The sequence below is a fragment of the Centrocercus urophasianus genome, unplaced genomic scaffold, assembly GCF_019232065.1.
Source record: "Centrocercus urophasianus isolate 14NV4802_14NV808 unplaced genomic scaffold, USGS_Curo_1.0 seq_12, whole genome shotgun sequence".
In the NCBI taxonomy this organism is placed as follows: domain Eukaryota; kingdom Metazoa; phylum Chordata; class Aves; order Galliformes; family Phasianidae; genus Centrocercus; species Centrocercus urophasianus.
The window spans coordinates 30614619-30636167 of record NW_024884364.1 but is presented as its reverse complement, the minus strand read 5'-3'; the positions used below and the strand labels follow the sequence as shown (position 1 = coordinate 30636167).

Below are 21549 nucleotides of genomic sequence, written 5' to 3'. Positions count from 1 at the left end.
TAAATCAAGGCTTACTCTCAAAAATAAAGTTATTGCAGTGTCAACATATTCACCAGACCAGGACACTAACACAGAGAAGAAAAAGATGAACTGGCATTTCAAAATCAATTCATCTTAAAGATGACTGAGAAAGTCTTATTCACTCCACAGGATGGATTCTGCTACAAAACTAAAAACAAACAAATTCATCCTCCTCACCCCTATGTCCCCAAAACCTAGTACTGGACACATCAAGCCCAAGGTGACGTTCCCACTAAAGAAAACTTCAGAAACAAGATTCAGCATTTGCACAGAATCAAGGGCTTTCAACAGCATAGCACATACATCCCTTTAAAGAGCATTTAGAATATTTTACTAACACAATTGTTAAGATATTTTATTCACTCCATAGCAGAGAAGATATCTTGGATGATATAAACAAATTTAAATGAGACACACTACTACTAATGGTCCCTAGTGCAGGTCATAGAATCATAGAATATCAAGAGTCAGAAGAGATCCATAAAAGATCACAGAGTCCAACCTAAGGCTCCACAGAGGACCACCCAAAACTTAACACCTATGTCTGAGAGTTTGTCCAGATGCTTCTTGAACTCCCTCAGACTTGGTGCCATCCCTAGTGAGCTTGCTCCAGGGCCACAACACCTCTTCGTAAGTCCCAAACCTGATACAGCTTTACAAATCGGAAAGTTGCTTTATCCATACTTTTTATTTCTCCCCAACAATTGTCACCCAGCTAGTTTGTATCTCGCAATACTTCAGATAAACAATCCATGAACAAAAGCAGCAAAAAAGGTTAACTACCTCAGTATTTTGAAAATTCCTTAAGCATAGCAAGAAGTGGGAAATAAGAGTCAAGGAAAGCATACGTGGAAATATTGTAAGAGAAAAGCGCTACAGTTCGAAAAATAAAAGAAATAACTAAATAAGCAGTGGCCCTATTGAGCAAAAACAACTATATATATACATATATATCTATGTATAAAAACAGAGAATAGACAAACACTATGCAGTCAATTCAGTCTTGAACTCACACTAACTGTTGTGAACAGTTGTGAATGTTTTGTGATTAAAGAGACACTTAGATAAGTCATCTCATACATGGCCTGTATACACAACCAAGGGATTTGTTAAGCAGTCATTATGACCTACCCACTATTGTCTGGGTTTACAACAATTGTATATGCGTTCAATAAATTCCTGATAGAGGATATGCTGTCTCTGGTGCCCTACTCAGATTTACCTTACTATTTCTGCAAGAGAGCAGTATACAGAGAGTGGCACAAGAAATTTTTGCTTGAGGGAAATCTAATTGCGGCCTTCCAGTATCTAACTGAAGGGAGCTTATAAACAGGAGGGAGACTGACTTTTTACATGGTCTGATAGTGATAGGGCAAGGAGGAATAGCTTTGAACTACAGGGGGGAAATTTAGATTAGATGTTAGGATGAAATTCTTTCCCCAGCAGGCAGTGAGGCGCTAGCACAGCTGCCCAGAGAAGCTGTGTTGCCCCATCCCTGGAGGCAGCCTGAGCTGGTGAGGGGCAGCCCTGCCCATGGCAGGGACTGGGGTGGGTGGGATTTGGCCTCCCTTCGAACCCAAGACATTCTACAATTCTATGAAATCCCAATGGAAGATCTCTTTCCAAACCCACTCACCAATTCACAGCAGGATTTATAACCAGCACTGAAAGCGAAGGCCGCAAACTCAGATTCAGACAAAGGGTCACCCATGGCTCGAGAACCTGAAAGAAAACGATTAAGAGAAATAGGGTGAGGAGGGAGACAAGTCGCAAACAACGCGCGTTAAACAGGACTTCTCCAAATTCCTACAAGTGTTTCACGGAATATCTGCATTATTTCCACACGTCACATCCTCCAGTTTGTTTTTAATTCTAACTCGCTGCACCATTCCCGAGCCCCTCGTACCGCCCTGCCCCGGAGCCCCGCGGTGCGGCACCGCGCTGTTTCCGCACACCTCGAGCTCGGAGCCCCGCAGCCGCCCGGCAACCCCTCTGACAGCCACCACCCGGAAGCCCCGCAGCTCCCACTGACGTGTCGCAGCCCGGCCCCAAGGCGCCGGCCCCCACCCCGGGCGTCAGCCAGGCGGGGGCTGCGGTGAGATGGCGATAGCCCTTCCCTCCCGCTGACAAGGAAGGAGGCACAGGACTGTGGCGTGAATGGAAGGGCCGCACCTACCGCTGCAATCATTCACCAGCCCTTACCAGAACCAACCGATCAACAGCCCGCCCTCCACAACTCAGCTCAGTGCTGCAGTCGCAGCTCCGTAAAACCTCCAACTGCCCCCCGCGGGCCAGTAGTGCGCATGCACCCGCTAAAAGCGCTCGCCGTCTCTGATTGCGCATGCGCGGAGGCGGCCTGGTAGGCTCGCGATATCCAGAGTGAAGAGTAAAGCCGGGCGTCGTTCCTCTCGCGTCTTCCGGTTTGGGAAGGTGGGGGTGTGTGTATGACAGCAGTCGCTCAGACTGTACGGTGCGGTCACGTGTTACCAGCCGTGTGCGTGTGTGGTGGAGTTGTCCTCTTCGCAGTCGCCATCCTATGGCAGCAGTACTTGGAGTCGTCGCCTGGTAGCCGGGCGGGAGGTTCGGGCTGCCTGATCTCCCGTCCTTGCTCTGTGAGAGCCTTCTGATTTCTTCTTACCGTTGTTGGTTTCTTCCCTGAGTTAGAGGGAAGGATCAGTGAGTATGGTGGAGAACTCTCCAGCCCCACTGCCTGAAAGGGCAATATACGGATTTGCTCTGTTTTTAGGATCTTGGTTTGGCTTTAGTAAGTATTCTGGGTATTGAAATCTGTTGCTTTGCTTATGGGACAAATGTAATTCTGACAAGGCCGTCTCAGAAGGGTGATGTTAGTGTTGAACTGCCTGCAGAGGGGGAGTCAGTATTACTTCCCAGGCCTGTGCGTTGATATGGTACATTCTGTGATTCTAATGTGTTTTGTCTTTCTTTTACAATTCATGCTGTCTTTCATATTATCGTAGATACAAATTAATTTAAAACTCCCCTGCGGTCTAGTTTTAGTAAGTCTTATATCTGAATTGTATGTATTGCCTCTGCGTAGTAACTATTGTGGAGAGGAGTGGGAATCGTAGACTTGTTAGAGTTGGAAGGAACCCTTAAAGGCCACCTAGTCCAACCCCCTGCAATGAGCAGGGACACCCACAGCTCCATCAGGTGCTCAGACCCCTGTCCAGCCTGACCTTGAGTGTCTGTAGGGATGGGGCATCTACCACCACTCTGGGCAACCTGCTCCAGTTCCTCACCACCCTTACTATAACATCCAATCTTTATATCCGATCTAAGTCTCTTTTAGTTTGAAACCTTTTCCCACTGTGCCATCGCAACAGACCCTGCTGAAGAATCTGTCCCCTTCTTTCTTACAGCCTCCATCTGAGACTGAAAGGCCACTCTTAAGTCTCTCCAAAGCCTTCTCCAGGCTGAACAGCCCCAGCTCTCAGGCTGTCTTTGTAGGAGATGCAAAAATCTTCCTCACCTAAGCACTGGAGAAAGGAAATAGGTCAATTTGGTTAACAGCAGTGGGAAGTGATCAGGGTTACACTAGCATTTTGCTGCTGTTCTGACAGCTGCCTTAGCATTTCAATGGAGATATCTTACATGCTAGAGATGTTGGTCTTTTGTAAGCCTTTCGCACCTTTAGGAGAGAAGTAGAAGTTGGCTTCAGTTCTTCCCACAAGAAGCTGCTGCATTAATGTAGCTTCTGTCACTGCTTAGCTGCTAACCTATTTTCATCAAGTTTTTCTGAATTTCACTGGATTTGTTGGTGGTAAGTAAAATCTCTCAGCATTGTTTTTGTTGATGTGAAATTGGTTTTTATCTTACAAGGAGTCAGGAAGTATTTCCAGTATTCGAGAAGCAAATTTGGACAGTACTTTCAGAAACTGACGATAGTTGAGGGTCCTTTTCAACTCAGGATGTTCTGTGTTTTTACCCAGTGTTAAAGCAAATACAAAAGTGTTATTGTATAAGTGGCTATAAAATGTTATCCCTGTACTGTGCAAGATTTTTCTGAGATGGTATTTTGCCATATTTTAGTAGAGCTATTTTTGTTTAAATTGTCTAAAGCAAAGTAGTTTCAGTATGTCCCAGTATGAGAGTATTGCTCTAAAATCTTAAGAAGGAGATCTAAAATGGTATTGTTTGAACTGTTTTCACTCTTCATTCTTCTGTGCAGTGCTGTATCTTATCTGGGCATATGTTCCTGAGACTTGGCTCTTCTCATTGGGACTAACATACTGGCCTCAAAAGTAAGTTCAAGCTTATTTCTTAAGTTCAACCTCAAACTGTTAAGCCTGGGTATGTGTAATGATTTCCAGATAAGAAATTGTGAAACTGTTTTTAAAATATGTATGGTTTTTTTCTGATTCTAAGGGATTGTAATGTTTGTGAAACATTATTTTATGTGGATAAGCATTTAAGATAAAAATGTCTTGTTGTGTCTTGGGAGGGATGGTAGTATTTTGATGTTTTATGATAAGTCTGAATTTTTGTTTTCAGAGAGTTTGTTGAATAACATACAGTAGACTTTAAACTGTAAATATAAAAAATAGAAACTTTCTGTAAATGAATCTGTGTGGTGGTTTATACCAAAGTGGTTACACTGATTCTGTAGTCAGGTATCTTCTTGGGGGAAGCCATGATCCATACCCAGAAGTGTTGTTTCTTTGCCCATTGGTAAAGTTAGATAAGATAGCTGCTACATTAAAACTGTTACATCATTATGTATTTGTTACTAGAAAGTACATAAACTTTAAAATCTTTTTCCTCAGGTACTGGGCAGTTGCTTTGCCAGCATATTTATTAGTTGTTGTGGGAATTGGTTATGTATTACTTTTTGGAATTAACATGATGAGTACAGCTCCACTTAACTCCACGCATACTATTACAGGTAATCTTTTTTGTATGGGATTTTTTGTTTTTTCTAAGATTTTTATATTTAATCGATAATTTCTGTAAAAATACGTATGTAGGCATAAATAATATAATTCAAATTTTAAGCTTTCAAATATTTTAACATGGAGAAAAAGTTCATGGAAATACTTAAGGACCAGAGTGAAAAGATCTTCCACAAGCCTGACTTTTGCTTCTTTGTTACCTTATGGCAGTAATTTCCAAGTGGTAAAGTGTACCATATTAGTAAAGCAGACAACGTTAGAGAAACAGGTCTTAGAATGTATCCAGGCATGTACATATCTCTCATGTCATCCTCTGACTTAGTGGCAACCCAAGAGTTTGTATGGCACATGAGATGTGGGTCTTGCTCTGTTTGAAAAATAACTGCTCTCATCTTTGTTTTCTCCAAGGGAAATGTTGAGTGATTTTTGTTCAGTGTGTATCTGTGAACATGTTCATGCTATTATAGGAGCAGGAGCTGTATGGTGGTGGGAACGTGAAGCTAAGATAAAGGAAGGGTAGCCAGCATCTTAATAGAAATCTAAAATAAAATACTCATGCTACAGAGTGAGCTACTCACTGCAGGGTTTGTTTACTCTTTTTATCTGTGTCTGGTTGTGATTTGATGTCATCTACAGCATCTTAAACAAAGTACAGTCCCTGATGGATGTTCCAGCAGGAGAGCAGGGTTGATTTCTTCAGGGCCTCTGTTAACGTATGTCGATGTGAGGTGTTTCTGATTTACCATCTTATATCTCAGCAAGATGGGGTTTTCAGCATCATTTAGTAGCTAAATTTATAGTATTTGTATAGCTACATTGCATTATGTAACATTTATGGCAGAAAAAAAACCATCTTCAATATGTAGAATGTTTTCTTTATTTTCTGTAGATAACTATGCTAAGAAGCAACAACAGAAGAAATTTCAAGAAGAAGCAATTCCAGCATTGAGGGATATACCCATCAGTGAAGTAAACAGAATGTTCTTCCTACCTGAAAAAGGAATTTTCAATAACAGATAGTAGTTACCAAGACCTGTCTGAATATAGGATTATGAGGAACATTACATAACATCTCGTTGCTGAAAGACACCTTCTTCTCATGGTATAATACAGCATTTTTTGTGTGTGTTTCTAACAAAATTTATGTATGTTTCACTGATGTGGCTTGGTAACCTGCATTAATATGAGAATTATGGCAGATTAATTAATTTAACCATTTTGTTGATTTTAAAATTACATTATAATAATTGTAGGTTACTGCTTAAAATTTCGCACTCAGTGTAAAATAAATGTTTGGACCTGGCTTAGTCCTGTTTTTCATTGAGTTCAAGGAAAGCAAATGTGTTTTGTTTGTCAAATGCTTGAGGCTTTTTTTTTTAACGTAAGTTAAAGTGTTTACGTTGTAAATGTACAGTTTTCATTTGTAAATATTAATAAACTGTAAATATTGTTAAGGTTGGCAGTGTTCCTGTGGTTCAGTAAGATTTGTTCTGGGTACAGCGTGTGTATAGTGTTTGGTTTTTCTTTACATAATTATTTACTCATCACATTATAGAGTCATGGAATCCATTTAAGCTGGAAAAGACCTCAAAGGTTAAGTTAACCAAGCACTGCTGAGTGTACCACTACATCTGCACATCTTTGAGTTCCTCTAAGGGTGGTGATTCAGCTATTTCCCTGGGTGGCCTGTTTAAGTGCTTCAAAGCCCCTTATGTAAGGAAATTTCTCCTAATATCCAACTTAAACCTTCCCTAGCACAACTTGAGGCCATTTCCTCTTGTGCTGTTGCTTGCTGCCAGGGAGTAGAGACTGATCTTTGCCTTACTAAAAACTCCTTTGATGTAGTCGTAGAGATTAATGATGTCTCCCTTGAACCTCCTTTTCTTTAGGCTAAATAAGCCTGTTTCCCTTAGCCATTCCTCATGAGACCTATACTGTAAACCTTGTACCAGCTTGTTGCCCTTCTCTGGACACACTTCATCAACTCAACATCTTGTGGTGAGGGGCTCAAAACTGAACACAGTAGTCAAAGTATGGCCTCATCAGAGCTGAGTACGTGGGTGCAAACATTTCCCTAGTCCTGCTGGCCTTGCGTTTTCTGATACAAGCCAGGTTGCCATTGGCCTTCTTGGCCACTTGGGCATGCTGCTGGCTGATGTTCAGCTGGCTGTTGACCAGCACATCTTGTCCTTTTTCACTAGGCAGTTTTCCAGCCATAGTTACATTGCTTGGGGTTGTTGTGACCCAAGTACAGGACTCTGTACTTAGCCTTGTTGAACCTCATACTGTTGGTCTCAGCCCATTGGTTGTGGCTATCCAGATTCCTCTTCCTACCCTCGAGCAGATCAACTCTCCCACCTAACTTGGTGTGATCTGCAAACTTACGGAGGGTGCAGTCAAACTCCTTGTCCAGATTATTGATCAAGATATTAAAGAGAACGGGCCCCAACGCTAAGCCCTGAGGGTTCCCACTTGTGGCTGAATTTAACTCCATTCACCACAACTCCTTGGGCCTGGCCAGCCACCCCATTTTTTACCCAGGAATGTATATTCCTACCCAATCCATGAGCAGCCAATTTCTCCAGGAGAAAGCTGGGAGAGACAGTGTCAGAAACTTTACTGAAGTTTGGGTAGACAACGTTACCAGGAATAAGGGAAGCTTTTTGCGAAGGTTTTCAGAAACAAACCTTGAAATGACTTTTTACCATACTGAAATCTAGGTTCAAGAACCCACAAGCCCACCCTTTAGAAATCTGGATTTTAGCACAAAGCGCAGTAACTTAGGCAATGCTCTGGATTTTATGGAATTAAATCTTCTTTCATGTATGTGTTACTGAGAAGTAATTTTTATTTGTTCTCTTTTGAGAGACAGAAACCTTGTTGCAAACTTTCAATAGATGTGTCGTAAGTAGTCAATATCATTTGCTTTGGTTATAAAGATCAGTCATTAGATCCTCGTCATTTTACAAGTTTATAGAACAACTTCCAAGCAAAAAATAATTTAATATTAAAATGTCTCTATTTCAGTAAAAGAGAGTAAGGAATTTTTGAAAATGTGTGTGTAAAGAAAGACATTCCAGTTCTTTAGAAATCAGCCAAAATGACCATCACTTCCTGTGAGAAGATTTAAGATCTAATAACAATCAATTAGTTTGGTATGAATATGAAATTTGTAGTTTCTTGGTCTGCTAGTAACTAAGTCTTTAGTAATTTGCTACTCTTTCTGCCTGTGTTTGAAGGAAAAAGAAAGCGTTGTGGATATGAGAAAAAATACCTTCTTAGTTAAGGAAGAAAATGCATCTTGACTTTTCACTCTGAAATAGCAGATTTTAGATATATAGTTGTTTGGGAGCATTTCATAATAATGACTGTTTGTACCTTATCTTCATGGCTGCTAATTAGTAAAATGTTTATTTGCTTAAGAGTTGTAGGCTTCTTGATGTTGCTTTGTTTTTCAGATTGCTCTCAGTTACAATTATTTCCCCATCCCCATTTTTGCCCTTCGATTAATTTTAATTCGCATGCTGAAATAGCCACCTATAAGATGAATTCAAGGTTTTATGACCAGCAGACATGAAGATGTATTTACTCTTCTGTCAATTCTCCATTCATGTTGTAGACACTGAATTATTGACTGTAATCCTTTTTTTTTTTCCTGTGGAATTTCTGTGTCCCATGTTCCTATTGCTTCTTGAGAAAGCAATTTCGTTTTTAATTCTAAATTGACAACTAGTGAAGGCCACATTTCTGTTACCATTTAATGTAAGGATTAATTTAGTCCCCTGTTAAGAATTCTCAAATCCCTTCAGGATAAAGAAAAGCTACTGGAAAATGTCCCCAAGCCCTGAAAGCACACAAATGAACGGACTGTAAACCTTGGACAAAGATTGTATCAGTGATGAATCTGCCATTTCATTTAACTGCTGACCTCACAATTATGGGAAAACTAACAGAGGCACCTAAGTGTGTAGGCAAACTGGGGCCATTTGTTTAAGTAAAACTTGCAGGCATGAAACTCAATCTTTGCTTTTCTGTCATTCCCGTGTAGCGGTGCTTCAAAGGCACTGTAGTGACCTTTTCTTCAACTTACGAATCGTAATTGACTCTTCAAAAATTGCGTCTGTGATCAAAATAAAACTAGGTTACACAGTGTACGTAGAGGATAATAAATGCATTTTGCTGAGGGATATGCCTGTTTTGAATCGGATTCATCATTTCATCTGCCTATGGCTGCAATTAAGTGAAAGATACAACTCCATAAGCAAAAGGAAGAGAAGTTCCAGCTTTTGTAAATGCACAGTACACTTCAGCTACAGTTATTTAGAGGAATTTTATGGATTTGCCTCAAGTTTTAGTGTTCAAAGAAGATCTGAAATGATTGAAATGTGTTGGTGCCTCTCTTTACAAAACAGACATCTCTAAAGACTTTGGATATCGGATATCCATTCTTCTCAGACTCACACTAAACCTAAATAAATAAAAGCAAGAGCTAAACTTGCCCCCTCTTTCACCCTTATGACTTTTGATGGCGTCTTTTTCTAGCACAACCGGTAGTAATGTTTCAAGTCAGATCAATTGCTCTATCCTTTCTGACCAAAAATAAAAGAAAAGAAAAAAAGAAAGAAAGATGCAACTTCTCATTTTTTTTCTACTTTTTTTATTGTGTTGGAGACTGATGAGAATTTACACATCTTGTATAACCTTCATTTCATAAGACAGGTACCCCTCAGATGGTACCAGAATGTATGTATATGTAAATATGTAATAAAAAAAATCACAAAGGTTGACTGCTTCAAACTCAAAAAGATTGAAAGCCAAAGAAAATAATAGTGCTGTGGTTGCCAGACTTGTGTAATGATGATAAAGCTGTAGAGGGAAGGATAGTAACAACACTCATAACATTCATGGTGTTAAAGTTGAAAAACGTTGAATAATATTGGGAATAGCCTTTCTTTTCAATAATTTCCATGCGTTTATCTTGGATTTTGGTCTTTTATTGCATTGCACTGTACTGAATACTGAATACTTAATATATGCGTATGAAGTGGCAGAGCTAAACTCTCTGTGTAGCCACAGAATTTTTTTTAACACATTTCATTTAACACATTTCAGAAGTATTTTTCCACTTTATCTTAGCAGTAATGGAAGAGGAAAATGCTCAGTTATGAAGTTCAAAGGCACAAAGCCTTGAAAAGGCACAAAAATGTAGAGTAAAATGTATGAAAAGACAGCACAGTTACAGTTTTTTGTTTGTTTATTGTTGCTACAGATAGAGTGACTGAAATAATAAAAGGAAACAGAGAGAAATATCCCATCTCATGAGTGGAGGCAAGTACACAAGGAAGGAGAGTGGGGTAAGGTAGTACATTTTATCTTTCCTTTATTGTGGGCCTTAAGATGCTGCTGTAAGTTAAATGAGGCAAGCATCACGAAGAGAAGCGACCGTGACTGTAGAACAAACCATCCTGTGATAAATGGGAGGGTGGAGGTGACATTAAGATGACCTAAACAGAATTTGTCTTTTTTTCCTATTCTCCACTGCTTCTCCTTTCTGGCCCAGAAAAGTGTAACAAACCACTGTCTTGGCTGCACCTGATGTATCAATCAGTTTGGTAAGAAACTTTAAGATGTTTGCCCTCGTACGGAGCAACGTTTCTCCAGTATGTCAAATCCGTGCTGAAGCTCCCACGTACAGATACTGTGAGAGGCTCAGCAATTAAGTCAAAAAGCCCTTTCAAACACTGTAAAAAAAAAAAAAATCCTTTCAAATATTTTCTTTACCAGGCAGTTTATATGGGCTTCACTTTCTTTTATGGATGTAAATGATAAAGTGTTTCTGATTCACAAAGAAAATAGTAAATAAATAATTTCTACATAAACACGCTTTGTTCCATACTGCATCTTTTACTTTGGTGCTTGAGTCTGAGTGGCTAAAATACTTAATGAAATGTTCTGGTTGCTGATGTGCTGTTACATTTCCAGTCAGTTGTAAAATAAATCCAAAGGTTTTTTTAATTCTATTTTGTTTTGTTTTGTTTTTGTGTTTCTCGCACTATTCATGAAATGAACTGTAGTCTGAGGAGGTAGTTTTGGAAACAATCGTCTTGTTCAGACAGTTTCCTTGCAGAAACATTGCCAAAGTAGATTTTGTTTGTACTCTGCACAGTTTTGATGCCTGAACTTAATTATGAACTTAGAAGCAGCTGATCCAGTTTAGAAATCATGACTGTGTGGAGTGTCATTAAATGTTAGGCATTCCAGTGCTTGGGACAGATTTTGTCTCCAGAGCTCATAAAAACAACCGTTGTGAAGATTACCTCATTTCAGAGGTAGCAATTCAGTGCTGTTGAGGATATTATTCTCTCAGCACAAATACAGTTCAGGGAAAGAAAGAAAGAAAGAAAATAGCTTCCATGATAATTTGGCTGAAAAGAAAAATAGCTATTACTGTGTAAAAAAATAACCCTTAAAAAATATTACATCATATAATGGATATGCTCCTCTTAGACATGTGTATCCCTCACAAGTTTGTCTTAAAAGAGTTTGGAGGTAGGATTCAAGACTGTTTGGTGAATACACCTTTTTTGACTTTCCACATGAACACATGCAGTAGAAATAAAATCATAGACCTTGTCTACATATCTGTCTAGCATTCAACTTCCAGTTTTCCGAATTTTAAACAAACAGTGGAAGTCAAAAGGTAGCATTTGCTGGAAACATTACAGTTATGGAACTACTGTCGGAAGTTCCGTGAAACAAAGATTCAGAGCCAACAAATTAATCTGTAAGGTAGTAGATGACTAGTCTTGTCTTTGAAGTAGTACGCTCATGATAAAGTCATTATTTGGGGATGCTTTGTTATCTTTTTCCTGGAACTGATGGATGATTCTAAGGTCACTGAAAACTTCACAAGGTCAAACTGCAGATGAGGTAACAAACTAGAACTGAAAACTGGAAGATAACTGCTGTTGAGCAGCGGGGTTGCTATAATTGATTCACTTTTAGTCCTTATTTAGTCTTTACCAAACAGGTAACAGATCACAGTGCACATTTTAAGTGTGCAAATAAGTTTATGCTGACACTGTAACATGAAGAGATGAAGAGTTATCTGACACACAAAAAAAATAAATTGCTGGCATGATGGGGAAAAGAATAATATAATTTGGCTTCCACTAATACCTGTAGCTAAATATTACTAGTAATGAAAATAGTACAGTAGTGTTACCTGAATTTGAAAGTGGAATTCAATGATAAAAGGGAAAGCAAATGGGATGTAATCAGAGTGGTACTGAGAAACTGAATCAGTGCCTGCTGATATAACGCTGTCAGACTGCTGCATATGTGTAAGGTGATTTATTTTCATATTTCCATCTACCTTTGGTAAGATGGTTATCTGTCATCCAGTTGCATTTTCCTAATAGCAAGGTTTGTTCTACTCTTCTGAGGAACACATTTCTTTAAAGTTGTCAGTTATGTTTTTGTTTGTTTCAAAGGTATGAATTTGCAACAGCAGTTGCTTGTGTCACTGAAACTACACCTACATCAGATGGGCAAGGATGTGGCTCATTTGAGAATGCTGCATGTGAGACCAAAAGCAAATTTAGTTAACATCCTCTCTTTTTACACTCACTGTTCACTATTTTCATCACATGGCCAGTCATTCTCTGCTATCTGCAAACCTCTCAGGTAGCCAGAACTAGATTTGTATACTCAGTCATATCTCCCAGGTTGAAAAGTTCTGATCCGCTTTGTTGTTTGCGTAGTCCACATTCTTGTTATCTTTTTTCTTTGTCAAAGGTTCTGTGTCAACACTCCTGAAAAGTAATACATTGAAAACAATGCTCTCATTTTCTCAAAATCTTCTCCAACCAAAAATCATTATGTTCTGGCATACTGCTTATTTGTTGTCCAGGATGCTTTTTTACAGCCCAGTGTAAGCTGGTTGGCTGCCAGCTGGTGAGGGTGCAGGGCAGGATCACAGAGTTCCACAGAAAGGAAATGAGTGTCTTGAGGATGATAGGCTAATACTAAGAATAGGGTATCAGCTTCACATATAGATCTTCAAAAGCTCTGTCTGTTTGAAAACATGATAACTTCAGTGTGGGTGACCAGTAGCACGTAGTCTCTCCTGTTGATGCAAATCTTTCTGACTCAAAACTTCTTAATGTAGGAAGACTAATCTTGTTTACAACTGAGACTGCCTTCTGTTTATGTCTTTGAGACCTACAGATATTAGACCCTCGTTCCTATCCTGCAACAATCTAAACACCTGCTCTTGCTGGATGACTGTGCCTCCAAGTATGTACTAATCTTGCCAGATGGACATAGTCCACTGTTGGGCAGACAGGGCAGACAGAGAAACTGTGTAGGGCAAAGTAACAAGCAGCATGGCCTCACAGAATGTTAAGGATCAGTAAGGAAGAACCTGCAGAACGTTTCTGTTAGATTGTTAATTTACATTATGAGTCCTTAGTTGGTGACATCATCTGTGTAATACAAATAGCTCTTCAGTGTAATGTGTTCGTTAGGGAGTACTGCTCAGTGTGGAGATGTGAGGTAACTACCTAGCTACTGAACCATTTTCAAAATGGAGGCAGATAGAACACTCAGCACATCCCTCTAGATTCCAGTAAACAACAGTGGAGTTCTGAGCACTTTAGCAACATTGGTTTGTGTGAGAGAAAAACAACAGCGTGGATGCACACAGAAGTGTCTTAAAAGGTGAGAAGTGCTCAGGACTCAGAAAGTGAGGGCAGAAACATCAGATGTTGTGACTGAACCCAACTGAGAATAAGAACTGGCAAGGAAGAAGTTGAGGCTCAATGTATAATGATTTGGCTAGCATTGGAAGTATGTCATTGTAACTGATCTGCTAAGTGATCTTGGATGTTCTTCTGCTTAAATGAGCTACAAGCCTACGACGTTGAAACTGGACCATACATAATCTTATGATCTCTATGACCTTTAGAATGTCTATGTGGCAATTCCATTTGCTGGGGAGGGAATATATTGGAGATGATGAATGAGTGAAGTGTCAAAAAGCTGAATTTTCATTTGTCATATTGGGATTTACAAATTAATCTAGTTATTGTAATTATGTATATTAGAAGTTACTGTCTCCCTGTGTAAATTAATTAATAGATCCACTCCCTAGTTTGTAAATGGAATTTCTGAAAAAGCAAAAGATCTTCCATTCTAATGTGATGGCTCATTTGGAATCGTTGCTAGACTTACAATTTATAATACTCCAGCTTTGTTTGACAGTTTATTCTACGAAGAGGAATATCTGACCAGCTTATAATCATCTGGCCTTATCTACACCACCAATAGTAGTACAGGTCAAGAACCTTGGATGCTACTTTTGCCTTTTCTCTGGCAAAAGTATCACAGTTTTAGTTAGAGATAATTCTGAAACATATTGTGGCCAAACTCCTTATCCTTGCGCTATGTAAAAAAATCCTGGCATAGCAACACAAGTAATGGCTGACTCCCTGAGCACACATACTATTTATGCAAAAAAAAAAAAAAAAAAGCTTAAACAAAACAGGTTATAACAAACTCTTATTTCTTTCCTAATGGTTTAACTGTGTAGGAACAGATACACTGACATTGTTAATTACAGCAACGATGCTTTTGAAAATTAGTAATTTAAGTTTTTCTGAATATCAGTGTAAAAGAAATATCAAAATGGTGAGATACACACCAGATAGGAATCTACACTAAGTCAGTTGTATCCAAATCATAGACACAGGCACAGTAGACTGTAGAAATATGTTTTCAATGTTGTAACAAATAAGACCAAAACAACCATACATAACACATGTTTTAATGTGCCATTAATTGACTTTTCTGACTGATAGAAAGGACTTCTCTATTAGAGTGGGAAAGTCTGAGAAAAACAGAAGACATCACAAGACTGTCATAGTTAACTTGTCCTGACAGGAAAGTTGAAATGAATTAGGTTAGTCTGGCATACAGCGTTCAAATCAGAATAAATGTGCTCCGCAGAAATGATATGAAATATTCTTTGCATTTGAAATCACTTCTCACTTAAATTCTTAGAAACATCGTGGTTCAAAGCCTTTGGTTTATTTTGGAGCTTTGTATTACATTATTTTGCCCCATAACCAGTCCTATTTTCATGCTGCATGTAAAAGAAAGTAACTAAATGCAATGTTCTTCATGTTCTTAATCCAACTGTTGTTTAAACCAACACAATTGAGAACATTATGATCTTTTAGTAAAGTTTCAGGGTTTTATTTAAAAGTCTTTTGAAACGCAAAAGGATTTCCTCTGTTTCCAGTTGCATTGACTCATTCTTCTTACTTAGTTAGCTATAAATAGTCTTCATATGAGCTTTGATGTGCTTCTTTCTTCAGTCAGATGTTTGTACAGACATTCTTGACAGTTCCTTTTAATTCCTTTCTTAATTTTTTAATTATGTATTTGGAAAGGCTAGTAATTTTTAGTTACTAGGCGGAACTGGTTTCTTCCTCATCTTCTTCAGAGTCAGTGTCATCATTGTAGAAGTGAATTGTCGCTTGTACTGGAAAGTTAGCCAGAACCTTCTCTCCAATGTTATTAAGAAACTTTTGGCATTTGGATTTAGGCAAATAAAGTCTGATAAGAAAGCATATTGAAAGAGAAAAATTAAAATCATGAGACAGCTTACCTAGCTTGGCTATTAAAATCTATTTTTTTTCTTTCTCTGAAGGCAGAAAAATCCTGGGGCTCAGTACCACAGTACCTGTGGGACTGCAAGAAGGTTGAAGAACGTTATGTGATTCTGGAATTAAGATTAAGACACCACATTAAGATTGGGGTGGGTTGCCTCCTGCACAGAGGTTGATCTTAGTTTTTTTTTAGTGTCTTCAGCTGGAAGAGATTTATTTCAGAATTTCTTTTTTTTTCTTTTTTTTTTTTTTTTAAAATCTTGAATGAGTATTAATTTACACTTCAGGTTTTCACCTGTTTTTCCACTAATGCAAAATTTTGTTTGGTCTTTTTACATATGTTCATGAGTTTTGCATGCATATGTGTACACATCTATTTCTTCGTTCCACTTATGCCAGTTTTCAACTAATTTAAAATTTGCTTGTAATAAAGAGGGATTTTCCATTAATTTTCCTCTTGTAATTACAAGTTCACATCAGGAATTTCTGTATTGTTAAAACATACAGAATTTAAATGGGAGTGGAAAGACTTGTAATTCCTCCAAGAATAGGAAATAGAGGAAAAGATTACCTGGAATTCAATTTTTATTGAAGAACAAATTTCAGCAGACTCAAGACAAATATGTGTAACAAATCACATGGCATTAGTATCTGTTCATGTTCACTATCTGGCATTTGTAAATTTGGAATAACATGTAAGATATTATATAATTATTATTATGTTATTATATATTATATGGAGATACAAATTAGATTAAGTTAGATGTTTTTTTAAGGTGACTTTTTTCTCATTTTCATTACTGAAGTATTCTTTCATGTTCTGTTCAGCCTGGGCATTTTTCCTTGTGGGAAGATAAATATCAACAAATTTTGGTGAGTTGTTAAAATGCACCATGACAAAAAGACACTCCAGAGACAAAGTAATACTTTTCCCTAGAAGAAATATTTTCTTTCAGCATCTTTTCTTCCCTGAATCGAGTGATGGTATTTAACTCACCTCACTGGATGTTGAAACCCCAGGGCTCCTTTTGATCTAAAATTTGTTAGCTGACCATCTGGTTGTGACTGTAAAGAGACACGCTTATTATATAGAATAGGTTAAAAATGAAGATTTCACTCTTTTCGTCTACAAACAACTGTAAAATTATGTGACTATGTTCCTTTCTTTGATATTCTGAGTTTTTTTGTTCCATTGTCCAGGTATTATTTGTGCCCGTACGCTGCCCATAGCTGTGCATTTAACAAACAGTTTCAACTTGTATATTGTATGAACCGTAAAGCTATGAAGTATTGTACATTCTGCTTAAGGCTGTATAGAATATCTGTTTTTAGATTGGTGGTGTAGTAATGCCACCAAACAGAACTTCAGTGACTGAAAGGATTTTCAGTCAGTTTAAGAGACTGTGGGGTTTAAGGTGTTATAAAGTACACCTGTATCTATACTAGCCAGCAGATTGCAGATGGAATGTTCAAGTCTAAGCAAGCTCAGTTGTAATCAGAGATCCCATGAGTGCATTAAGAGTCCAAACAATTAAGTCAAGAGACAACTGGTATCTGGCATTTCTATTTACTGATTTTAAAAGCAAGCATTTTTGATAGAACAAACTAGGCAGCAAAAATGAATTTTAAATTTCAATACAAAATTTGGCAAATACTAATTTCTTTCAAAATAAGTTCACAATAATAGTAAGAGCCTGCAAATGTTAACATTACCAAATCCTATTAAGACTGCAAAACTGAAAGCATCTCCCAAAGTCACTGATTCCTATAACTTGGTCTTGTGAACATGCGTTCTCTACTATATCTTAGATAAGACATCTATTACTGTTAGCATAAACTTAACTTTGCATAAATAGTAAAATTTTATCCTGTTGTGGTAGAACTGCTAGTGAAAAGAAGGAAAAACAAAGATGACTTATGCCACTGTCAGAACAATTCATTCGTTTTTCTGAGGAAGTAGGTTTCCAAATGAATATTTTGATGGGCCCCAAAAAACCCTTTGGTTACAGATTACGCAAGGGATCGTAAAGAATTCCCTCTGTACCTTTTATGTCGGCCCTTTTCTCCCATGTCTGCCTGTCTTGTAGCCAACATGTTTTCCTCTCAAGCCTGTTAGGCTGATGTTGGTTTTTAAGCAGAGGCTCATTTACTTTTTTTCCACAGCACCTGATAAAATGGACTCCTGATCTGGCTGAAAATTGTAGTGTCATCATAATATCTATGTTAAATAATAAACACCACATGCAATTTTTCTCCTTTCATACCTATGTTAAAATTAAAATAGTCTTTTTACCTTTATTGACCCGTTTTTCTGCCATTTTCTGTTCAGAACACATATTTTTAAAAATAATATGTGCATTAATTGATATTTACTAAATACATTGTAAGCATATACTTTTCAGGTTGAAATACAGCATCCTATAGCGCCAATTAATCGCAAATCTGATTCAGTCAGAAACCTCAGTAATTTGCTGAAGAAGATGCCTGCTGTTTTCCACAGCTGTGGGATGTACCTATGCATTACTGAGCATCTCCTGTGATAATAGGACAACTCTCATCCTTAGCAAATTTGCAGATGCTTCTGGGAATGATGCTGTTCCACAGGTTTTCCCCACGGTGCCTGCCAGGAGCATGGCACTCCAGCAGATCTGTACAGCTATAGCCTCCACCTTCAGGAGACAAAAAGTACACGATAAAAAAGGCATTACATGTATTAGAATGTGTTAGGAATTGTGAACATTTTAAGATTTATGCCAAGGAAAGTTGTTGTCCTAACCTGCTGATCCTTTGGGAAAAAAAAAGTTGAAGATGTAGCCGTGAATCTGATGCTGCAAAAACTCAGTATGCTCAAAACTAAGCACTAAAGCACCATTTCAATACTTTTTATTTTTTTTTAAGTTTGCAGTATTGGGACCTATGTTGAACGTGCTTATATCTCTCTTCAGTTTTATCTTCTTAACTAATAAATCTTCCTAAATGAATAAGTAAATATAGTTATTAATTGGTGGGCCTTTCGGAGTTGGAGTTTGCCAATAAGAGCTTTTAAATTGATTTTTCTGTTGATTTTCTATCTGCTTTAGCTATAGCAACATCCCCCTCAAAAAAAAAAAAAATATATATCAATCAATACAACTGTGCACCTGAAGATATTTTTTTCAATTTCACCTCAAAATCATTTTCACCCAAAATTTTTTCTCCCCTGTACAAAATCTCACATATGAATTAAGTGTGGAAATTTCAAACAGAGAATATTCTTATTTTTGTAAAGAAATAAAAACTGATGTTAAACTGTCTTAGTAAGCAGTGTTTTCTGCAGCTAATGATTCTAAATCTGGTACAAAATTAGAGATACTTTTACACATTGCCATGGTTGGAGCATCATAATTGGAAACATTTGTCAGTGCTGAAGAAAGTACTTTGAAATTGAAAAAGGAAATGATTAAAAGACTGAGCCTCACTTGCTGTGTTCAGATAGCTTTCATTTCTGCACCTGTTTTCGATAAGGATTATTTTCTCCAGAATTTAATCTCACCATTTGTTGATTCTCTGTCATTTCACCATCCCTGGCTGTGGGCATCCAGGGCCTCCATAAAACAGGGCTGCTGAAAGATTAAGATAAAATAGCGTTCCCACAATTAATTCTCTGTGGTAATATCCATAGAGTACCCATAAAATAGTTCTTTTGTTAGTGTCTGCTGAAGTCTTTTGAAAAAAAAAAAAAGCAACATGACTTTTTTTTTTTTCCTCAACACGTTTTGATCACAAAATAGATATATCCCAAGTTGCAAAAGACTTGTTTTGATATGATGAGTCTGATTTCTATGGCAATATTGGTCTGTCTCCTGTATATGATCTCATTAAACAAACCAGATAATCACTTGTACATTTATAACTGTGGTAATATTTCCTACTAAAATTTCACAGAAGTATTTTCTATTTATGTACCACTGCTGCAAAATGAAAAGTAACTCTTCATCTTTGGCGCTATGTCTAATTAGTGGTTACTTATGATCACTGAGTGCCTGATCATTTATTGATTAGACATCGTTAAAGTATCATGGGAGATTGGATCTAATTACCATTTTTTTTAATAGGGGAAATTGAAAAGTTATATCACATGCAAAAGCTAAATAAGTTTAAAAAAAAAAAAAAAGAACAGTTATTGCAAGCTTATTATTCATTTGCTTTTGTTCAGAAATATATTCTGAAATACTTGACTGAAAAGGATAAAATATCAGAAAAACAAAATATCAGTCCCAAATTAAAAGGTAAAAAAAAGTTTAAAAAGTTAAAAAAAGTTAAACTTTTTTTGCCTGCTGTTTCTAAAGTTAAAAATTGTGTTTCATTTTTTGCACAAATCTAGAATTACTGCATTCAAATGGTACTTACAGTCTGAGCTTCTTAGCAGTCTTTAAAGTGACCATATTCATGTTCTTTCTGGTGGAATCCATTTACTGATATCTATGATATAGCTGGCAGTCTATTTTAAAGGGAATAGCCACGCTTGGAGACTTCTCTCCTTAAAGTGGTTTCCTTTTTTAAGGAAATCCTATTTTTTTCAGTAATTCTGGAGTTTGGAAGGAGTCAGGAGTCTGCCTGTCTCTGCCTTACCTCTCCGGCTGCTCTCTTGGATTGAGTGAGTGTTGCTGGGCATCTCTGGAGCACTGACAGATGTGATCCACTGTAGCCTGGAGCAAGAAATCTACAGCTGCACCCTCCATGGTTTTTGATGATCTAAAGCCTGCTGTTTCTGTGGCAGGCTGGCTGCTTGTCTTGGCCTCTCAGCCCCTCCTTTATCTTAACTCCCAAAGCATACTTACCTAAAACAAACATGGCCTCAGGTAAAAGGAAAGAAACATCCTTAATGAGTGTTCTTTTGACTCCTCCAAATAGTTCAAAGATGTTGTTCTCATGTGGTCAGACTCCTGGTGAGAGCAATTATAGAGAAACAGACTATTAAGATAGCAAATCACATTGAATATTGTGTCCTTTATCTTTCTGTTGCCATTTTATACTCCTTGTATGACTTGGGAAAATGCATCAGAATTCAATCTTAAAGAAGTGTAATGGAGACTTGAAGAGAATTTTAATTACAGAGTAAATGTTACAGTGAATGAAATCTTTTCCATCTTTTAACTATAAAACACAAAAAGATACCAAAAATCAGTGACGGTGAGAGGACAGGCCTAGTGCCTGCCTCAGACTCTGGGGATAGTTCTTTAATTTGTTTGCTATTTGATGGAAGGAGAAGAAATTTCATGCCAAGAAAGACTACTTCATCTATCAAGAAATAAGGGTTATGAATACCATTTCTTTGAGGCAAGTTTTATTTCACAATATGCAATATGCTTTAAATCTACAAAGGCTGAGCACAAACTGTCTTAGTCCAAGCTCTCTTCCCAGTGTTTTCATTTGTATTGAAAATTACTAGTTACCCACTGTATTGTACAAGAGCAATTTATTACTTGATATGTAAAATTATCTGTTCTCATTGTTAAGGTTCATTGCAACAGTTCATTTGTTTTCTTTATTTTGCAACTACTGCAGAGATGCAAGTGGGTTGTAAGAGCCTTTTGCTGAATTATTTTTCCTGTGGTGCTGCTTACACATTGGCAACAAAAAGAACAGATTGATCTACCAAGTATAATTGCTTTATGCTGTCAACTTTCTTTCCAGACTGAGAAAAATGATTTTGTTTACTGAACATGGAATATCCATTGATTATTTGATACAAATTAGGTCCCTTCTAGCCGACTGAGCTGGAGAAGTCATCAAAATGGTCATTTTGTGTGGACACTGAAAATTCTTTGTAGGAGACAGGTTCTTATTACATAAGCCTTCATGGCCATTTCTCAAGCTCTGATACAGCTGAGGGTAGCGCATGTTCAGTCAATGTGAAAGGGCAGGACTCACAAATGAGGACCACTGGATATGCTTTCTTGAAA

The 21549-nt window shown here is 37.7% G+C and overlaps 3 protein-coding genes across 4 annotated transcripts in view; 1 reads left to right on the top strand and 2 right to left on the bottom strand.

Moving 5' to 3' along the window:
* The window catches only part of TTC3 (tetratricopeptide repeat domain 3), a 60985-nt gene extending 58649 nt beyond the window's left edge, over nucleotides 1-2336 (bottom strand). Inside the window, 2 exon segments of the mRNA XM_042810669.1 lie at nucleotides 1658-1743; nucleotides 2224-2336. Coding sequence (XP_042666603.1) covers nucleotides 1658-1732 — 75 coding nt within the window. The 5' untranslated portion in view covers nucleotides 1733-1743; nucleotides 2224-2336.
* A 121-nt stretch (nucleotides 2337-2457) lies between these two features.
* LOC122156140 (phosphatidylinositol glycan anchor biosynthesis class P) lies at nucleotides 2458-6385 on the top strand. Its single transcript, XM_042810672.1, has 4 exons — nucleotides 2458-2785; nucleotides 4211-4283; nucleotides 4806-4924; nucleotides 5821-6385. Exons 1-4 carry the CDS (start codon nucleotides 2704-2706, stop codon nucleotides 5949-5951), a joined length of 405 nt encoding a protein of 134 aa, XP_042666606.1. The 5' UTR covers nucleotides 2458-2703; the 3' UTR covers nucleotides 5952-6385.
* Nucleotides 6386-15190: 8805 nt separating this feature from the next.
* Nucleotides 15191-20325, bottom strand: RIPPLY3 (ripply transcriptional repressor 3). 2 transcript variants are annotated; one of them, XM_042810729.1, is made up of 4 exons: nucleotides 20216-20325; nucleotides 19137-19206; nucleotides 16602-16669; nucleotides 15191-15551 (listed from the first exon to the last, which is right to left on the bottom strand). In XM_042810729.1, exons 1-4 carry the CDS (start codon nucleotides 20323-20325, stop codon nucleotides 15404-15406), a joined length of 396 nt encoding a protein of 131 aa, XP_042666663.1. In that variant the 3' UTR covers nucleotides 15191-15403. The 2 variants fall into 2 exon arrangements, with proteins under 2 accessions (XP_042666663.1, XP_042666664.1); XM_042810730.1 differs by lacking the exon at nucleotides 20216-20325 and adding an exon at nucleotides 19994-20078.
* Nucleotides 20326-21549: the final 1224 nt, after the last annotated feature.